Genomic DNA, 22,068 nt, shown 5'->3' with positions numbered 1-22,068 from the left:
ACACACACACACACACACACACACACACTTGCTGGGTGGTTCAAGCCCCAGCACCACCAAGATGCCACTGTTGGGCCCTTGAGCAAGGCCCTTGACCCTATCTGCTCCAGGGGCGCTGTATCATGGCTGACCCTGCACTCTGACCCCAGCCTAGCTGGGATATGTGAAAAAAGAAGAATTTCACTGTATATGTGCAAATGTATAATGTGTGATAAATAAAGAAAATTATTATTATATTATAATTATTAATTATTATTACACTTGCAGTGAAGTAATACCATGTACTCAACCTTAACTAATTTTTGCTTCATTTTCAGGCCTGATGATGATTTTGAGTTTGGCTATGATGATGAGCCCTCTCCATCTCCTCAAGGCTACGGTGGCACGCCCAACCCTCAGACTCCTGGTTACCCAGAAGTGCCCTCCCCACAGGTCAACCCACAGTACAACCCTCAGACTCCTGGGACCCCTGCCATGTGAGAGATCATTCATATGCTCATGCCTGTCTCATTCTATTACCCAGCTTGAGAGCATCTTTAACTCCTCTGAGTCCATGTTTGCACCTCAGGTACAACACCGACCAGTATTCCCCATACGCAGCACCCTCTCCGCAGGGATCCTACCAGCCCAGTCCCAGCCCACAGAGTTACCAACAAGTGGCCCCAAGCCCAGTTGGATACCAAAACACACACTCTCCCGCCAGTTACCACCCCACCCCCTCACCCATGGCCTACCAGGTACACATTCAGTTATTGAATAGAAAATTAGTTGAATGAGGTTCCTCCCAACCCCCCTCTCCATAGAAAGACTGAATTAAATGCAGGATTCCCCACGGTCATGGAAAACCTGGAAATATCAAGAAGTTTAAAAATTTAGACTTCCAGGCTTGGAAAAGTCTTAAAATCTTAAAATGCCATGGAAAAGACATGGACATTTCTATAGTTCAATTTTTTTTTTTTTTTTTACATATGCTAATAGATAATAGATAACAGATCTAAAATATTTCATCTGTTAGAAATTGCTGTTTGTGAGCTCATCCTCAAAAAAAAAAAAATCCTTATATAGTAATCACAAATATAAAGTCATGGATATTCATTGGTCAAAACCCTGTGAATCCAAATTGAAATTGAATTACATTGTACTTGTGTTGTCCAGGCCAGTCCGAGCCCCAGCCCGGTAGGATACAGTCCAATGACTCCTGGAGCTCCATCTCCAGGAGGCTACAACCCTCACACCCCTGGATCTAACATCGACCAGGCCTCTAATGACTGGGTCACCACAGACATCATGGTACGTGTTAAAGACACATTCCTGGATGGGGGCATCATCAACCAGACCGGTGTCATCCGCAGTGTCACTGTAAGTAAAGTTTCAATAATTGTTCATTTGTTTTCTATGTTGAGCACAGATTACCTGAATTTTGTTAGACTATTTTGCATGCCGAGATGTTGGGCAGTAGATGTACTTTGACTAGCTGCTTGATTATTCTGCAAGAATCTGCAAGTAGAAGCACATGGGACTGGTTTGCATATTTTTAATGTTGCATAGAGATGCCTTGGGGCTGGGTTTCAATTTGCCTATACTGTCATGCTGTGCAGAGACAACTTATTGTAGGTCTTGGGACATGCTGAAGTTTGCCCATCCATGTCTTTATGATTCAGACACTGTTAGACTTGATTGTTAGGTTATGGTGGAAACATTGTACTTTGACCTTAAGTGTTCTTCCGCATCGTAGAAAAATAAATTTGCTTCTTTCACACAGGGGGGGATGTGCTCGGTTTTTCTTCAAGACACAGAAAAGGTGGTTAGCATTTCAAGTGAACACCTGGAGCCTGTAACGCCAACCAAAAACAACAAGGTACTGCTAGACTTGTGTGACCAGAAGGGATTTATTCAGTTGTATATCTTAATGTTTAACATTAACACAGTCATAGAAAACATGAAAATATCAGTAATCGGCTGGAAGTTGCTCTTTGCAATCTCTTTGTTTTTTTTGTTTTTTTTCTCATAGAAATGGAAAGTCTGGTGAGCCTAGATAGAGAGATATATATATATATATATATATATATATATATATATATATATATATATATATATTTATTATTTTTTTATTTTATTTTTTCTCAAATGTTAGACCTTACATTGTCATCAAGTGCCTGCTTGATTTCTCAATTTCTGTCAATGGTAACACATTTTTGCACTCTCCCTCCCTATTTGTTTATTATAATTATAGCATTTTCATAATCACGTGGGTGCTTCTCAGCCAAATACAGAATTTAATGTTGCTCAGTGTCATTTGTTGTCGAATAGTCGTTTGATGTCATTTAATGTAACATGATATCACATTAAACTCTAATGATGACATGCGAGAGAAGCATCGCAACTTGCGCCTTATTTAGGAGAGGGAGAAAACAGCTCACTGTCCAGATGCACTCCAGATTTTCCAAACAGCTTCAGGTGATGTAGATTGCAAAGTATGAGGGAATTATAATACAAAACTGCAAAATATGTAAATACAGTGTCATCTGAAATAAAGCGGAGAAACTTGCATGTCGAATGTCTTTAAAGGAAACACCCCAGCATTATATCATTAATGCATCCTTTATTAAAGTTCAAATAATAAGGAAGTAGGTCATGTGAATAAGTACAAATTCCAAAACTGGCATTTCTCTGTGCAGTCAGTGGCGCTTCTATGAAGAGTCACGTGAAGTGACCCGATCTAAGGGGGAGAGATTGAAACTACATCCTGGCTGATGCAGTCCCTTGCGCGCTCGCTTGCGGCAGCTAGATTATAACGTGATGGCTCACAACATATTGTATCATAATGTATGTGTCACGTGTGTTTCTTATCTTAAAGAAAATCTGCAATACACAGCTTTATTAAGAAGACTGATTTTGTTTTTTGTGAGTTAAATATGCATCCAAGCAAACAAAAAGGTGAGAGAGGGTAGTCTTCGCCCCATGTACTGCAAAAAATACTTTTTGTTTTGGCTTGTTTTCCAATATAAATATTTAAAACTCTTTTAAAACAACATACATTTATTTTAGGAGCTATACTGCAGAAGAAATAATTGTTATCTGAGAACGTTGAATATAATATTAAAAATACAAATATTTTAAATAATCTAAAAGTCCTTAAAAAAAAAAAAAAAAATGCAATCACCTGAGAAGCAGCATATGAGATATTTAGACTTGCTTTTAGAGAATAGATATGTCAGTGATTAGCAACACCATTGATTTTGATGCATTATTATTTTTTGTGTAGTGTCAGATTTAAAAATAAACACACACTTGTAAAAAGGGATAATTTTCTATCCGTTCCAGAGTGGAACGTCAATAAATTGCCCTTGAAGGTCTCTGCGTTGTTCTATCTTTTCTGAGCGCTGAAGTAAAGCATTTATTGTTAATTTACACTTTACAAATTGATTCTGTTATTAATTTTATCTGACTCCAATTTTAAGTTGACCTCTTATTTATATTTAAGCTCTAATTTCTGATCATTCTTTTAATTTGATCTTTTTAAGTTATTGATTACTCTGAATCATCTTAATTTTCATTTGTCCTTTCGATCAATACTTGAATGTCGCTTAGAGTCTCTCGCCGGCCGTTATTTCAATTACGAGGATCTCACGTCACAAGCGAGCCAGTTCAGTTCATAGTCAGAGGTTGTAGGGTAATCTAAATATCATCTGATTTGGCTTCTCTCATAATCAGATGATACCATCGCTTAGACACGTACACACAACTTGCTATGACGGACGATAAGCAGTGACTGAAGTCTTACATGGATTCTCCTATCATTAAGCTTCAGTAATGGTCTTATCCTGGTCTCATATTTGCGGTAACAAACAGTATCTTAACACAATCTACCGGTCACAAATGGTTTCAGAGAAATTCAGAATAAATCAAATAATAAAAATGTATTTGCCAGGTAGGATATAAAACATGTTACAAAATCAATCAAAGCCAATTTCACACATGATCAGAATAAACAAACATTTCTAAAAATAAAAGACAAGTCAAAGTAGCATACCTGGCAATAGAAAGTGACACGCAGCGATAAGCGTGGGAGATCTGGCTTACAGATTCCCGACAAATGTAAACTACATGTAGCGGTACAGCATGGGAGATCTGCTTACAGATCCCAAGAGCTCCTCTGCCATCCTTCCTTTAGTACCAAACGATTCTGTTGTTATTTCAGATGTGCATGTTTGATGTTATTTAGGATTTGGTTTACAATTTAGGAAGTTGTAAGTGGACCTTTGAAACTTGATTGAGTAGGTCCTTTGATGTTTACAAAGAATGCACCTAATCTGCATACAGCATCTGGTCTCTGTGAGAAATCTGGGAGGGGTCGTGCCCCTGATAGAATACAGTATTTTACTAAGTTCTTAAATCTTACTTGTGATTTGACTTTGCTGAAAGGGAATGAGACCATTTTACCAGTTGGACTGAGACCTCTTGAATGATACCAAACATGTATGATCAGAAAACCTTTTACATTACAGTGCAGGATAAGTCATAACTTTTTGGTGTTCTTAAAGTGACATGAGGTGAGAGAGAGGGCAGATGTGAGATTTGCATTTTATGGTCCTTAGAAAGTAGGGAGTGTTGTCTTAGGTGGTGATGCTCATCTGTGTGAGAGTTTTATGATGTTAGTTCTCACAGGGCCTTTTGGGTGTAGACTTTCCGGTGCCAGCCTTACACACTCAGGACTTTAGAGGACAAAAATGTCTGCATCAAAAAACTGCCATAAAAATATTATATATATTAAATATTACTTTCCACTTTCACAGATTTAGATTTTTAACCAAAATCAGTCCTTTTTTTTTTTTTTTTTAACCATAACTACCAAATATTCATTCATTTTCAGGCTTTTAACCCTTTAAATGCCAGTTTGTTTACATAATGCTGTTTTATACACGCACACACACACTCTGACATCCATAGCAACACACCCACACAATTTTAGCTGCATCATTTATTCAGTTGGCCTGCAGTGCTCTATAATACAACAAACAGAAAATAGGAAAAAAGCATGTATTTGCTACACATGAAGAAAATGGCGCCATCTGTTGGAAAATATAAAAAAAATAACATGTTGAAGCCAGGGCTCCGGATCAAATATTGCAGTTTTAATGGGTTTCAATGGGGACATTTTTGTCCTGAAGGTCCTGAGTGTAACTATTTTATGTACACAGTGTATTATAGATGTATTATAGGAACTGAGGTTGAAATATCAAAATTCCCCCTAAAATACACACCTTTGGCAAAATTTATGCCGAAAAACCAAAAAATGATCGAAAAAACAAAAATGAATAAGACAGGAATGTCCAGAAGGTCACACAAGGGTTAAATTATATTTAAACAATAGGCTAAATGCACATATTAGGAGTCCTCAACGTGCGTTTTATGATATTATCGTTAATGATTAATTGGTTGTTAATTTCCATGATGATCGATTTAAGAAAATTAAGAAAATTGACATCCCTAATATGCTGCTTAACTAATAAGAGAAGTATGGTAGTATGCTATTTAGAACATAGTCTATAAGCACAGTAGTTTGTAATGACAGAAACATTTAGACCTATGATGTATTGGGTAAGAATGAATTTACTGACAAGTTGTTTGAGGACATTAAGGTTCGTGTAGCTCAACTGGTAGAGCAAGGTGCTTGTAATGCCAAAAATCATGGGTTCGATTCACAAGGAACACACAAACTGATAAAATGTATACCTTAAATGCACAGTAAGTCGCTTTGGATAAAAGCATCTTCTAAAATGTAAATGTAACATTTCACCATGAAAGTCCCTGCTGCAAGCATGCAAGAACCAGTGAAGTCACATACTCGCCACAGAATGGTGGTATTTGAACTGGCCCAGATTTTCTCAGATTACTTGTTTTCTTTTCCGGTTCTTTTTGTTTGCTCATCTCTGCTTATATGTTCCCATTTAAGGGACAAACAGAAAAGAAAAATAAACAGATGCAAAACTGAGACACACTTTTTGCACCTCCCATTTGTAGTCTTGGATTCAAGCCCGTCTTTCCTCCCACTGAATTGGACATCCCAGATTCACTGGAAACTCAGCAGCCTAAGGCTTTATGTTTGGCAGCTGCAGTAGGAACCCTGTGATTAAGTGTGTGTGTGTGTGTGTGTGTGTGTGTGTGTGTGTGTCTGTGGGCAGGTTTAAGTGGTTTATGAGGACATTTTTTTTTTTTGTTTACAAACTGGTAATTACAAGGGTATTATGTTATGAATGTGGTTTTTGAGGACATTTCTAGTGTCCCCATAATTCAAATCGCTTAAACATATTAAACATTTTCTTTTTTTTTTTCTTTTTTTAAATGTAGAAATGCAGAACGTTTTTTGTGAGGGTTAGGTTTAGGAGATTTAATCTATAGGTCATACAGAATAAAAATCATTGTCAATGGAGAGTCCTCATAAGGATAGCCGCACCAACGTGTGTGTGTGTGTGTGTGTGTGTGTGTGTGTGTGTGTGCTTTTAGTTATGAATAGTCTTCTTAACATGAAACGTGGTTGCATTCCCCATGTGTAAACTTCCTCATTAGTAGGGTCCGCCTGGATAGTTTGTGCACAGCCCAGTTTGTAACTGTAGACCTGCGTGCATTGTCTGTGCATGTACCAGAAATTGACTGAACTAACTGACAAACATAAAGGAGTCTTGGTGCTCATTTGTGTTGAATGCGTCCAGTATATAAAATATGTACAGTAAATTTTAAAAGGCTAAGGTTTACTATACACATTGCTTGACAGTGCAATGTGATGGCATGTGGATAAACTAAGCATACCGTAGGCCTGTTTTGTCTTTTTTTATGATTTTTTTTTTGGTCATGCCCCCCGTTAAAAACATGCGCCCCACCCCAAAAATGCTTTAAAAAAAACATGAACTGCATTTTCGTTTAGCTTAATGTCACTCATTATGAGTGTTTTATCAAGTGTGTATATAAAAAACAATAAAATATCAAAAAATGTGTTATCAATATTGTATAAATGCAATGAAGACTGCATGCAGCATTTTTTGCTGAATAATTACGGTACACTCTTCATTGAAAAAAATATATGAATGAACTTTGTTTTACTTCCTGAATACTTTTTCTTTTTTCTATAAATATGGAAAATCACTGTAGTTATGTAGTTTTTTATAATATCTAAAAATAAAAGTCACTCAAGTTGTTTCAAAAACCAGAATGACTTCCATCCGTGGAACACAAGGATGAGGTTGAGAGGATCCTGATGGACTTTTAAGCTCCAAAAACACACAAAAGCACCATAAAATCATCCATATTTCCTGTGCTCCACATTTTAAGTCTTCTGAAGTTGGATCCGTCTTCTTAATTCAGTGAAAATCTTCACCTTGACCTATTTGTATCTGGCACGCATGTGACTACGGCATTGTTTTTGAATGCATTTGAAACCATATAGAGAAGATGACAGAGAAGAAACTGCAAACATACTGCATTGGTTCTTGCATGTATTGTCACCACAGCAAATTTGAACATGGCCGTAGCAAGGAATTCTGGGCCCCCTGACTGTATATTCCTGGGGACCCCTTACCAATTAAAGAAATAGAGTTTCCTGGGTAGCTCAGCGAGTATTGATGCTGACTACCACCCCTGGAGTCGAGAGTTCGAATCCAGGGCGTGCTGAGTGACTCCAGCCAGGTCTCCTAAGCAACCAAATTGGCCCGGTTGCTAGGGAGGGTAGAGTCACATGGGGTAACCTCCTCATGGTCCTGATTAGTGGTTCTTGCTCTCAATGGGGTGCGTGGTAAGTTGTGCGTGGATCGTGGAGAGTAGCATGAGCCTCCACATGCTATGAGTCTCCGCGGTGTCATGCACAACGAGCTACGTAATAAGATTCGCGGATTGACGGTCTCAGAAGCGGAGGCAACTTAGATTTGTCCTCCGCCACCCGGATTGAGGTGAGTAACCGCGCCACCACGAGCACCTACTAAGTAGTGAGAATTTGGCATTCTAAATTGGGGAGACAAGGGGATTAAAAAAAAGAAATACAGTTTCGAATTTGTTGTGGGCCCACCTGTACCTTTGGGCTCCTACAATCATTAGAACCTTTCACCCCACTACCTACAGCCCTTAATTTGAATGAGTGAAAGTGAGCAAGATTTGAGAACTAGGGCAATCTTGCAATACCTTCAGGCTGCCCCTAGAGGGCGTGCCCCACACTTTAAAAATCACTGCCATAGGCTAAACAGCACGTTCTAATCAGACGCAAAGCGAATGTGCCTCGTGATAAAAATCCTAATTTAGAATTTTTGTCATAACCAACCACAACGTTGATTGCTTGGTTCTTTCTCTGCGGCAGCATGCCATGTAGCTCTGCACATTGTGGACTCTCATTGGTCTATAATGCTGCTCCTTATAACTGTACATTAAACATCAAATTTGTTCTAATTGGCTGTGATTGTTCCATGTCATGCAGCAGTTTCTCATTCAGCGTGAACCAATTTCTCATTGCAGTAATCTTATCGTACCGCATCTGGTTAGGACACATGTATGTCACTAAGGATAAAAGCTTCTGCTTAATGAAAGAATGTGAATGTGCTCCTCAGGTGAAGGTGATTCTGGGAGAGGACAGAGAGGCCACAGGTGTCCTGCTCAGTATTGATGGTGAAGACGGCATTGTTAGAATGGAGCTGGACGAGCAACTGAAGATTCTCAATCTTCGCTTCCTTGGGAAATTGGAAGTGTAAAGAACCACACGTCAGTTTCAAATTTTATTTTTTTTCTTGTGACCATCATCTAAATCATGAAGAATAGCTGTCCTTTACAACGTACTACTACATTTTTTTTTTTTTTTTTAGTGCAGTCTATTTTCTGTTCCTTTTGTGCTGTAGAAACTTGTTTTTTTGGCAAATTGATTCCATGTCAAATAAAATGTGAACTGTGAGTTCCAAAAATCCATCCGTCCTGAGCTTTTGGCTGTTCATTTTAAACCTTTTACTGCCTGCCAACATTTCATGATTCAGCTCCAGCTGAGACAACTTTATCTACCCAGTGCCTCTAAAATGTTTTCAGCATCACTGCTCATGACATTTTGCACCTTGAATTAATAAACTGGTATATTCGGAGTTCATTAAAAGTCTTAAAACCCATTTAGCCCACCTGATTTGCATAATTATTTATATATTTTTTCTTTACATGTTCACTGGGGGGGAAATCCCCAAGGCTGAATTCTTTAGGAATTATGCAGTTTCTTTATTAAAATATGTCCAGGCCTAAAAAAGTTCAAAGAGGTTATTCAGACATTATAAGTGAAAACAGTAAAAGTCTGGCTTTAGCTTGTCTAGAATGGTTTAAAGCTCCTCTTAGTTACAGGGCTCATTGGGATGCTCATAGTTTATGGGGAAGTAAAAGATGGTTGTGTTCTTTGGACAGGGGTGTCCTGAACTGCTGAGCCATGACATGGTATTGAACTTTTGCCCCTCTTGTTTATGGCATCCAAGTGTTTGGTTCCTATAGAGAGTGAACTTTAGCTGGATCCATGCTTCACGACCCTAAAAATGCAAAGAATACAAACATTTCATTTTTAGTAATGCTTTTGGGTTTAGAATTGATTGGAATTTATTGATGCATAATAAAGAATTTATTGATACTGACAGGGTTCCCACGGTCATGGAAAACCTGGAAATACCAGGGAATTTTAAAATTGTGATTTCCAGGCCTGGAAATGTCATGGAAATTAATAAAATCTTCAAAGCTGTGGGAAATCATGGAAGTTTTTATAGTTAATATATTTTTATTTGTTGTGCTCTGGATTAAAAACACACGGTGAAGAGTTTAATATATATCATGTTATTAAGAATACCTGACCATTTAAAGACAACAATGTGCCACTAGTCCACGCCCATTTTAGAATTCACACAGTGTGTTCATATGGATTCAATAAAAAATGTCATGTTTTCAGTTGAAATTTATCAAACAATAGTGTGGTTTTGATTTTACGAATGTGTGATTTTGGTGCCATTTTCAGAATGTAAGGCTAAATCTTTGGGCATAGAAATTAGCTTTCAAGTCATGGAAAAGTAATGGAAATTCATTTGTTGAAAAGAGTGGGAACGCTGTACTGAAAAATCTGCAGAACTGCTATTAATATCTTGTAAATGGTGTCATTTAAAACCGATTCAGTTTGGCTGTTCTCTGACAACATGATCATACAGGGAAATCGGCGTTCGTTTCGAATGTTTCTCCCCCTTAAGTTGGACCCAACGTGGGGAAATCCAGGCACCATGTAGCGAATGTTTGTGCCTCGAAAAATTACCCACACTGTACAGTCTTGTTGCATTTTGATATCTGGGTAGCGCAAAGCGAAGTAGCGTGGAAATTGGGCTCAATACGGTTAGGTTTAGGAGTAATGTAATTACTACTCAAATATTTCTGAAAATTAGATGCACTTTTCATGTCATATCCATTTAAAGCAGAAGTTTTTGTGCTTGCGCAGTGCATTGAACGAAGGTGCACATACAACTGTAGTTCAAGCCTTGGCCACTGGGGGTAGTTCGTAAATTCGAAAAGCACATACCTATTTTAGCAGACAAAACATTCGACTTCCTGTTGTTGATTTTCCGTGAGATCAGTTTCTCTGAATTGTACTAGCTATCATATCAGCAATGCTTCTCTCACCTTCTTATCTGTCACACACTGCAAATCATAGTTGTGTCCAAACAATGGGGTCAGGACGCCACTTATTTCGTCATACTAGAGATCACATAAGGGAACAATTGATGAAGTGTTGCATTATAAATTTTATTAAACATGAGCATCATGATTCATGGCTAATGCAATAAACTTGCCTTATACGACACATCACAGGACGTTTTGATTCCAGCGTTTTCCAAGATGCTTCAAAAATGTGAAATGAGAGAAACGAATGAGCTCATAATAACTTGATATCATGGTAAATGTACTTACTGATAACACCCACCTATCGATGTCAAAGAGTTTCCGAAGCTTGATTGCTGCCTGGAAATAATAGACTGGTGAGCCCATGGTCTCTTCACAGCCTGCACAGGTCCCATGTTTAATCCATTCTTCCCTCCTGCCAAACCAAATAAATCGACCGAGAGTTATGCCAGGGCCAGTCTCTCAAACACACTAGAGATCAGTGCAATTATTTTTCTATCCTTTGGTAATTGCCACTTATACAAAATATGTAGACTTTCCCGTGAGTCGCCTATAAAAACATCTACTAAGTGCATTAAAATGGTAGTTCACCTCAAAATGGCAAATCTGTCATCAGTTACTGCACCCTTTTATTGTACCAAACATGAATGACTTTCTTCTGTAGAACAATGTGCTTGTTTACTTGCAAGTTCTTACACGATTATGCTTAAGTCGACAATGCGTGTGGTCATGTAAACACATTAAACAGTGTTCCTTTATCGGTGTAAGGTCATAAACTGCTTTAGAATAAACAAATCGACACAGGTAGGTTGTTGCCCATTACACCGATTTCACATTGCATGTAAACACCTTTACTGCTGTTCTTAATGGCTTCTCTTCACAGTTTGTTTTCAAAAGTATAACTTGATTATTTCAAATCGCATGTAAACAGTGGTTTTCTTGCTTTGTCTGATTTTTAAATAAGCTGATTTTTGGGAGTTATTGGAGATGTTAGGCAGATTTCCATGAACTGACAGCCTGTCACAATTCCCTTTCATTGCTTCTGTTTTCCATACAATGAAGGTGAATGTTCACTGAGGATGGCATTCTGCCTAACTCCTTTGTGTTCAATGCAAGAAAGTCATACAGGTTTAGAACAACATGAGAGTGAGTAAATAATGACAGAAGTTTCATTTTGGGGTGAACTATCTTTTAATGTAAATGCCTATTCTTTAGGTTGCAAGAAAAGTGCAATTACCAGCAGGGATTAAAAACTAAATGTTTTTCAGTTCAGTTCGTTCTGAGCAAAAACTGTATTATAAGGGATTTGCAGTCTTTTTCCAAATGGTAACCGGTTAGAACAAAAATAAAAAAAATGGTTAATAACATTCTTTTTCAAATGACAGTCCTTTGTGCTGAGGGGTGGGCGAAATATCAGTTGCAGTGTTGCCAGATTTTGCAAGAGAAACAAACAACCTGCTCTGGAAAACAAGCCCAAAATAAACCACTTGCATCACCAAAATAAGCGGGGGGAAAATAGCAATTCATTTTTTCTTGTGTGGTGGCTTTATCAGCATTGAAATCATAAGAAGTGTACAGTTAATTAATGGTTAAGTATAATTTTAATTACAGATCTGCTCTCAGTATTCAGGGTTGGGGAGTAACGGAATACATGTAATGGGATTACATATTTAAAATACAAAATATAAGTAACTGTATTCCACTACAGTTACAGTTTAAATCATTGGTAATTAGAATACAATTACATTCAAAAAGTATTTTGATCGCTGAAGAGATTACTTTGCATTTTATTGTCATTTGTTTCATTTAATATTTAGTTCTTTCAGATGGAAACATTTATACATATAAATGATGCGATCCAAAGTGCATTTGAACAGCGGTGAAACACTTTCTTATGATGTGTTACATTCATACGAGCAGACAGAGAAGTTTGAAGTAAATTTGGAGCAGAAGAAATAGAAATAAACCTTGTGTAAATTGTCAGATTTATTCTAAGCTAAAATGCTATTTCTAGCCATTTTACATGCACGTTACCAGGCACGATCATGTTGTTTTATCAAGAAAATTCACGTTGGATCATAATTTCTTTTTTCTAGTAAGATTTTTGATATTAGGGCAAAAATTGTATTCTTGATAATAATTTTTGTATTGTTTTCCTGTAAAAATATCTAAAAATCATTAAAACAAGATCAATTTGATTGATCTTGTTTTAGAAACAACATTGCATAAGATATTTAGGTTTTTCAGAGAATGTATTTTTAACATGTGTATTTTGTCTCACTGTACTGGCAGAGTTTTTATAGTCAAAACAAGTGAAAAAATCTACCAGTGCTGAAGAAGTAATCCAAAGTATTTAGAATATGTTACTGACCTTGAGTAATCTAACAAAATACATTACAAATTACATTTTACAGCATGTATTCTGTAATCTATAGTGGAATACATTTCAAAAGTAACCCTTCCAACCCTGTCATTATTAATGCATCATATATAACAGATAAGTGAAGACTTGGAAACAAATGAGAAATATACTTTACTTTTATCTCAAATAATGTTTTCCTTGTATCTGGATTTACCGTGCATGTATATAGTAATTATACATAGTTGTTAAACTTCATTCACAGAATGCGACATATGGGCAATTAGGTAAAGAAATGTGTCATGCAGCGGTTTCCGTCAGGATCAAAGCACATGTTTTATTTTTTCAGGCAATATGAAGTGGTGTGGTTCCAAATATTTAGAGTGATAAACCCTTTGGCCTTTGGTTTCATTAAAAAAAAATTATCGAAACTAAATTAACCGGATATAACCGGTTACACAGCATTTAAAAATCACATTTTCACTCTGGAACAATTGAAAGTCACTTTGTTCCTGTTTTCAGTTACGTTCTGCAAAAATAAATTGTTAGCTGTCGTTTTCCATTTTCATTCCTTGAACCATTTTTAGTTCCTGATTATGAGACTGAGAGTGAGACTGCTGGTTACTGAAAGTTCATGTTTACCAGAAGAGGAAGTAGTTCTTTCCTTTCAGTAGTGATGGCCACAGCTGTGAGAGCACAGGCTCAATTTCCTGCACATAAACATAAAAATGTCAAAAGATATTCCACTTTCTTAAGGGGTTCCTGAGACATCGTTACCTGAAGATGAGAATGAAATATCGGCCAGCAGTCGCAGCAGTGACCAGTATGCACAGGCCTAAGAGTCATTAGAAGAAACAGAATTAAAACACAAAGTACTTTGACATATTTTTGGTCCCCCAAATAAAGTTGAAAATTAAGACATAAAATAGTGGTAACACTTTACAGTAAGGTTGTATTTGTTAATAGTTAATGCAGTAGTTAACATGAATTAACAATGATTGATACTTTAACAGCATTTATTGATGGCATACATAAATTATATACAAACTTCTAATGATAATAATAATATATACTATATATATATATATATATATATATATATATATATATATATATATATATATATATATATATATATATATAATGTATTTATGTGTCATTTACCAAGAAAAAAAATATTGATAGTTCATTAATTAATAGAATGTTATTGTAAAGTGCTACCAAAATAATGTTAGAAACAGAGTAAAATATTTTCCATTGTATGGTCATCATACACATAATGTTCTTGTGAGCTGTTTTTATTTTACCTCCCACTTAGAATTTTATTGCATATTAACAGGGAGTGGGAACAGTCAATGTTAATCTCACCATAGGCCATGAATGGTCCAGTTTTGAATGTTCTGTGGTATTTTGCAAATGCTTTTATTGTTAAGGCTCTGTAGGAAGACGGGAAAAGATGAATCATTATGTTAAGTAAAGGTGATGGCATGTGCAATATTTGATGTATTAGATTTCACTTAAAACACCACCACAGAGAGTGCTAATATTTGTACAGATTGCAATGGTAGAAATAATCCTTCACAGACTTTAACAACAATAATGCTATCATAGGAGTCTTATATAAACATTACCAGCACTTTGTAATATATTAAAGACGTACTATGCAGAAACTCCCTGGCCACTGAAGTGTGAGAAGCATACATGTCCAGTTGCACGAGCTGAAAATGAAAATGTGGAAATAAGATGATGAACTTTTGTTTCTCCCTTTTCTCTTTTTTTCCTGTTAGGTGTTAATATGTAGCACATGATGCACAGCAATGATTATGAGTGTATCAGAATCAGAAGAGCATTGCACTTTTGGAGGTCGAAGTAATGAATTCCTGTGCATTTACAGTATTGAACTATTTGATAGCTAAATTACTGCTATCCCTATACTGACTTCTGTTTGCCAGTGATGTTTACTAAATGTCTGTAAATTTATTAAGATATTATAAAAATGTAATAATTCAGTAAATCTTACTGTCTTGTCACAGTCTCAGAACAGAGGCCTTGATCATACGTGAGGACCCAACCAGTGAACAGAGCAGCTGTACAAGCCCAAAGCATGTGTTTATCTAAAAACATGCAGGTCAGTCCATGTTTGACAATAGTATCAATGAGGTACGTTTAGCTTAAAATATTGTGCACATCAGAATTTAATTGCACCCATTACAAGCGGTATTCAACACAACAGAAATTTAATTTCAGTCTAAAATGAGGATGTTGTTTACATATTTTTTCTGTTCTTTTCATATTAAAGAACAAGTGGCAAAATCAAAGCTTCATAATTTTAGTTTTTATAAGTTATATGCTATAGTGGTTACACAGCTTTTGTACTTACAATAGATCATGATGATCCTGCAGTTCTGAGAGCCTGTTTCAAAGTGTCAGTCTCAGTTGACTTTAGCCTTGTCCAATGGGCAAATAATGTAGAAATGAAACAAACCATAAAAAAGTGGAACTTCTATGTTTGGATGCCAGTCAAAGAGAGATGTGATACTGCACTGCATTATGATTGTTTATGTACCAGTGCTTGTAGATGTAGCTACAGTTGCAATCGAAATTATTCAACCTCCTGTCACAAGCTGTCAAAAGCTAATAGAGGAGATTATTTCATTACACAAGAAAGGTCATGGCTAAAAGTACATTTCCAAGGCACTTCACTTTCCAATAGACAAAGTTGGCAGCACCATTCATAATTTCTTTTTTAAATATGGTACAACAGCAACCTTATTGGGGTGTGGAAGAAAGCAAAACTTCACCAAGGGAAATGTTGACTTGAATATTAAAGAAGTAATAGGAAAGAAGTTGGAAAGACCTGTGGAGTCCTGGAAGAAGGTTTTATAGACGTATGACACTAAACTGAAAATGAGTTTTAGACCCATGGGTCAGCAGTATGTCTGGAGTAAGATGACAAGGTAATGACAAGAATGACACCATCCCCACAGTCAAGCATGGAGGTGGGTCAGTCCTGTTATGGGGGTGTTTTGCAGCTATCCTGACTCTGTGACTGACACCATGGATTCTTTCAGGTATCAGGCCATTTTGGCATGGAAAATGTGATACCTTCAGTGTGTAAATTGAAGCTCGGTGATCACTGGACTTTCCAGCAAGACAATAACACCAAGGATACATCCAAGTTGTCCAAAATCTGGTTCTGGGATAGGTCATGAATGTCCTTAAATGGCCCTTTCAGTCCATCATTAAAATCCCATTGCAAACCTTTGTTGGGATTTCAAGGAAGCAGTGGCAGCACAGAAACCAAAGAATGGCAATGAGCTGGAAGCTTTTGCTCATGAGAAATGTGTAAAAATTCTAATAGAGAGGTGTCTGAAGCCTGAGAACACTTACCTGAAACATTTATTTGCTGTTATTAAGGATAAAGGATGCTCCACAAATGATTGACTTTGGGGGTTGAATATTTTTGACATGACATTTGTGGAGAGAATTAGTTATTTTTTATTTTAAAATTTGGGTAAACTGAACTCTTTGTTCTCAAAATCACTCAAATGTGTATTAAAAACTTACTTTGAATGTTTACTGAGGTTTTAGTTGATGTGTTTTAATCCACATCACCAGAATGTATTGCTGGTCAGGGGGGTTGAATAATTTTGATTGCAACTGTATATTACTCCATAATATACAAACATTTAGATATGAGCTAAAATGAATCTGTTGAATAAAGAGTTTTATTACTTGTAGGCTTATGGAGTATACACTATAGTGCAAACTTTTATAAAAGAAAGAGACGGAGAAAGAATTTGAGCAAGACTAAATGCATCTTTATGTTATCTCACTTGTTTAGTCTTTATTCAGCTAAATGCTGATGCAGTGCTACTTGAAGCCAATATCTAGCAAATGAAAACAAATAGCCAATATGTATATGGTCAAACAGGAATGTTCTGGGTTCAGTACAAGTTCAGCTCAATCGACAGCATCTGTGGCATTATATTGATTACAACAAAAAATATTTCTGACAAAAAATAAATAAAAATAAACTGCAGTTACATGCGCTTACAATGGAAGTGAATGTGGCCAGACCTTAAATGTTAAAATACACTTTGTTTCAAAAGTATAGCCACAAGACGTGAACATTATATGTGTTAACGTGATTTTAGCGTGATAAAATCGATTAATAACCTTATCTGTGTAAAGTTATAGCCAGTATTAAAACTTTGTTGCCAGGTGATTTTATCACACTAAAATCATGTAAACATAATGTTTACTTATTGTGGCTATACTTTTGAAACTTTGAATATTTTAATGTTTATGGACCGGCCCCACTCACTTCCAGTGTAAGTGCCTTACTTTTTTTTTTATTTATTTTATTTAAAAAATGAAAACAAAATAATTTTCTGTAGAGATCAACATTGATATAAATGGTTCTGATTAAATTGTATTGAATCTGGAACTTTCTTTAAGGGGCGGTATTACAGATAAACAGGTTTAAATAGTTATTTTCCTTGATGAAATATTTTTAATGCACAAAATTAGTGGTTTTAAAAAAATGCTAATTAGTCGTAATTTTATTAAATATGCACAAATATACAGTATGTATTTATATAATGCACATGAAATTACATTTACTATATGTCTTTAAAGGTGCAAACCAATGCTGATGTAACAGGCAAAGGCCATGAAATAAAATAATAAAAATGTAATATTTATAAATTCAGTTGGCTATTATTTTGGATGTTTTCATTTTTTTTTTTTTTTTTTTTTTAAGTTTGATAGTTCGAGTTGCAAAATTTTGCGGAAAGTCAAAATTCTTACATTTAAATCCAACTAAAATCATTACATATCTCCCCTTAAAGGGATAGTTCACCTAAAAATGAAAAATGACTCATCACATTCATGCAATCCCAGATGTATTTGACTTTATTTCTTTTGCTGAACACAAACAAAGATTTTTAGAAGACTATCTCAGCTCTGTAAGTCCATTCAGTGCAAGTGAATGGTGACCAGAACTTTGAAGCTCCACAGAGTGTATCGAATCTCACCAGTTTATGTCATTAAAAGTGTTAAAACTAGCAAAGTGGGGGGCCTGGGTAGCTCAGTGAGTACTGACGCTGACTACCACCCCTGGAGTCGAGAGTTCGAATCCAGGGCGTGCTGAGTGACTCCAGCCAGGTCTCCTATGCAACCAAATTGCCTGGTTGCTAGGGAGGGTAGAGTCACATGGGGTAACCTCCTCGTGGTTGCGATTAGGGGTTCTCGCTCGCAATGGGGTGTGTGGTAAGTTGTGCTTGTTTCGCGGAGTGTAGCATGAGTCTCCACATGCTGGGAGTCTCCGGGGTGTCATGCACAATGAGCCATGTGATAAGATGCGCAGACTGAGTATCAGAAGTGGAGCAACTGAGACTTGTCCTCCACCACCCGGATTGAGGTGAGTAACCGCGCCACCACGAGGACCTACTAAGTAGTGGGAATTGAGCATTCCAAATTGGGGAGAAAAAGGGATAAAAAAATAAAATTAAAATAAAAAAAAAACTAGCAAAGTGCGCAGAGCTTGCCGTTCACATGTCCGATCCTAGCATGGTGTCACGTGAGCCCCCCCAAATTTTTGAATGTTAAAATACTCATTGTTTCAAAAGTATAGCCACAAGACATAAAGGATATGCATGCAAACATGATTTAAGTGTGATCAAATCACATACTAACCATTTAAGTTATAGCCAATTTTACAACTTCATAACCATGACAATGTAATGACATCAAACCCTAAAACGACTGTAAAAATTATAATTTAAACAACTTTACAGCTCAAATAATACACAAGTTTTAACAGAAGAATTAATGCAAGTGCATTTATAAAATTATAAGCTTCACATTTCTGTTTTTAAACCCTCCAAACATTGGCCACATTCACTTTCATTGTAAGTGCCTCATTGTAACCTCAGTTTTTGCTTTTTTTAAAGAAACGGAGTAACGAGACAAATACATTTTTGTGGTAATCAACATTATGACACAAATGCTGTCGATTGAGCTTAACTTGTATTGAACCCTGAACATTCCTTTAAATACATGAAAAGTATATGAAAAGTATTACAGCTACTATTGTTGTTCAGTGTTGTACTGAATCACCTTCAATTCCCAAGTTGTCTTTCCCCACCTGACCATATTTGGCTCTAATTCAAAAGCTCTGCAATATGTGTGTGTACTTGTAAAGGCCCTGGCTAGACAAGTATCAACAGGCTAATCAGAAAGCAGCGTTGGACATGAGACTTTGGTAAATACACTGCTGTTCTTGTATATTCTTACATAACAACACAACAGCTGTAGACCTCTGAGCATGAAGAATCAACTTTTGTAACACTTGTGAAACAGGAACTTTTCCACAGAATGATAGTCTGACCGTTGTACTGCATGCATTGCTTGGTAAACCTAGTCATTTTATGTTAGTCTCTTTTCTGGTATAGACAGATTTTACATTTTATTGCATTAAAGTTCAAGAACATTGGCAGTATCAGTGGTTTTAAGGCTGATAACCTTAAAGGACCTTTAAATAAAAAACAGTCATCTGATACTGTAAACAGATCGTGTGATTGTCCTTTTAGAAAAACTAAAAGATATCACTTCTAGTACCCCACATGGGATCAGGAAGAGATAAATTTGCTTTTAAGTTTAATTTGTAGTGTCCTCATATGAAACAGACACATGTTTTTTCACTTGAAAGACTGAGTTCAGTCACCGTCACACTCTCTACATTTAGAATGCACACACACACACACACACACACACATAGAGAGACAGTGAGGTGGTGAAGTAAAAATGTGGTGGGATCTTCTCTGCCCAACCCACCATCTGTATTACACTCTGATTGGTCTGTTGTAGTGCTGGTAAGCAGCAATTGGCTAACATAACAACCCACATGTTCCAGTTTAGTTGACCTTGAGAACCATTGCATGTTTAATTCTGTTGACATTACTGAATTGTTTAACATTAGAAAACAGAATATCTGTAGGTAACTTTCTAGAACTATAATAATTTAGTTGGGTGAGTAAGTAAATGTCCTCTGTGAAGGATCGGCTCTTCACAATCATAAACAAAAAGCCTTGTAGAAGTTATTAAATTAAGGAAAAAAAGTGATTACAAGGAAAAACAAATCAAGACATTGCAGTGTGGAGTTGCTTAATTCTACAGTGAAGGCAAATGTTTCATTACATTTTAATATCTGGCCAAGGAGTTTCACATAACAGTCTTACACAAAATGAATGGAGGCACCTCCAATAATTTAAATAATAAAAGTCTAATGAAAGTGTGCTTAAGTACAAATGTTGGGCAATTGTCTTTATATTTCTCTTTAATTGTATCCAGAGTCTTCCCCTGCCTAGCCTCAAGGGCTTTCAACACAACAGCCCGGCAAATGAAAAACAAGGTGCCGGAGAGACAGAAGGTTTTCCTGGTAAGATGAATTTCACACTGAGATAAAATACACTCTCATACATGGATGAAGTGTCAACTAACTGACATTTATACTCCGTTCAGATGTTATAATCTTATTGCATTTGTATATGCATCTTGGGATAGTGCATAAACATTTTATGATTTTTATACTCATAGTGATATCAAACAGTGACAATAACTGGCACATTCCATGAATATGGCACACTTTGGTGTCCCATTACATTTTTAAAGCATTAGAGGAACAGATATATAATGTGATTAAAACTAGCTATTTGCATGCTAGGTTAATTTAATGTTAGATAAAAGCTTAGCTAACATTTAAGTTTTCATAGCCAAACAGATATGTGCCTCAAAAGTTTAAAAAAAAGGAAAAGGAATGGGACACCAACATGTACCATATTCATGGAATGAGGCAGAAAGGCCATTATAACTGTAAATAAATAAAGATTTTGAATAAAGGGAAAAGAACAACTAATTATGGTCTTTATAGCTTGTGCAGGACTAAAAGGGTTATTGCAAGTGTATATACATTTTATATTAAGTCAGGGTGTGCATTTCAAGGCAAATTTTTTCTTATGCAATCTGAACACTTTTATCTACACTTGCAGGAGGACAATGGGCTACCTGTCCACATTAAAGGGGGGACCACAGATGTACTTCTCTACCGTTTAACCATGACCATCACAGTTGCAGGTACTATAAAACATCCTGGTTAACCGTGAAACGTGAACATCATTGTTGTAGATCTACATGCAAATGAAGTGTCCTGGTGACACTGATGAGTAATAAATGGACCACAGTGCTTCAGATTTATTATTATTATTATTATTATTATTATTATTATTATTATTATTTAGGAGTAGTTCAGGTCATATATTTAAATTGCACTGAAGTGCAACATTTTATTTTTTGGGGGGGGAAGCAGTTTAGGCATACTGTGAATTTGTATTTGCTTATTCTTGTTTTCAGTCTTTTTCTTTGTGGTTCTGTATAGGCACTGCCTTTTCCTGTTACTGGTTGCTGTTGGCCTGTCTGCCCAAGGGTAAAGCACAATAAGGACATGTGAAGAACCTTTATGCTGTGTGATGCTGTACAAATACATTTATGTCAAATACCTTGATGAATTAAATGAATATAATACTTCCAACCACTGACTCTTTCCATAAAAAAATAAATTCTAGTATCAGCCAGGCCAAAAGTGCTAAAACGCCACCTAGTGGCCACAATAAAATGCAGCTTAACGTTTCACTTTTCTGAATTTAAAGGTGCAGTCACTCATGTTTCCCTCGTTAAAACGTTTTAGACAAAGAAACAGAAGCTTTGACACGCTTCTGTCGAAGATAGTACAAAACAATACTTTGAATATTTTGTCAAATTAATTTTTACATCATTTTTAAATGTCAGTAACATTTAATATAAAGGTGATCAGCATGCATATGTGCAGTAAAGTGAGGTAACCTTCCATTAAAGGGATAGTTCACCCAAAAATGAAAATTTTCTCATCATTTACTCACCCTCATGCTATTCCAGATGTGTATGACTTTCTTTCATCTGCTGAACACAAACAAAGATTTTTAGAAGAATTTCTCAGCTCTGTAAGT

The 22,068-nt window shown here is 36.2% G+C and overlaps 2 protein-coding genes across 8 annotated transcripts in view; one reads left to right on the top strand and one right to left on the bottom strand.

Annotated features, from left to right (window-relative positions):
* supt5h (SPT5 homolog, DSIF elongation factor subunit) overlaps positions 1-8,749 on the top strand; it is a 30,444-nt gene extending 21,695 nt beyond the window's left edge. For 3 of the 4 annotated variants that reach the window (XM_051678834.1, XM_051678835.1, XM_051678836.1), the window contains 5 exons: positions 318-476; positions 569-737; positions 1,156-1,359; positions 1,763-1,858; positions 8,592-8,749. In XM_051678834.1, coding sequence (XP_051534794.1) covers positions 318-476; positions 569-737; positions 1,156-1,359; positions 1,763-1,858; positions 8,592-8,732 — 769 coding nt within the window. In that variant the 3' untranslated portion in view covers positions 8,733-8,749. Of the gene's footprint in view, positions 1-317; positions 477-568; positions 738-1,155; positions 1,360-1,762; positions 1,859-8,591 lie in introns of those variants that run through there. The other variant, XM_051678837.1, reaches the window with a different exon arrangement.
* On the bottom strand, positions 8,744-15,570 carry rnaset2l (ribonuclease T2, like). 4 transcript variants are annotated; one of them, XM_051678902.1, is made up of 10 exons: positions 15,402-15,566; positions 15,042-15,108; positions 14,682-14,739; positions 14,390-14,457; positions 13,799-13,856; positions 13,664-13,731; positions 10,964-11,077; positions 10,833-10,881; positions 10,663-10,737; positions 8,744-9,536 (listed from the first exon to the last, which is right to left on the bottom strand). In XM_051678902.1, the coding sequence occupies exons 1-10, from the start codon at positions 15,409-15,411 to the stop codon at positions 9,348-9,350; spliced, it is 756 nt and encodes a 251-aa protein (XP_051534862.1). In that variant the 5' UTR covers positions 15,412-15,566; the 3' UTR covers positions 8,744-9,347. The 4 variants fall into 4 exon arrangements, with proteins under 4 accessions (XP_051534862.1, XP_051534861.1, XP_051534864.1 ...); XM_051678901.1 differs by having other exon boundaries at positions 15,042-15,135; positions 15,402-15,565; XM_051678904.1 differs by lacking the exon at positions 15,042-15,108 and having other exon boundaries at positions 15,402-15,565.
* Positions 15,571-22,068: the final 6,498 nt, after the last annotated feature.

This window comes from Myxocyprinus asiaticus, chromosome 39 (assembly GCF_019703515.2).
Source record: "Myxocyprinus asiaticus isolate MX2 ecotype Aquarium Trade chromosome 39, UBuf_Myxa_2, whole genome shotgun sequence".
Classification (NCBI taxonomy): Eukaryota; Metazoa; Chordata; class Actinopteri; order Cypriniformes; family Catostomidae; genus Myxocyprinus; species Myxocyprinus asiaticus.
The sequence above is the reverse complement of the archived record's forward strand: the minus strand, read 5'-3'. Positions and strand labels throughout refer to the sequence as shown.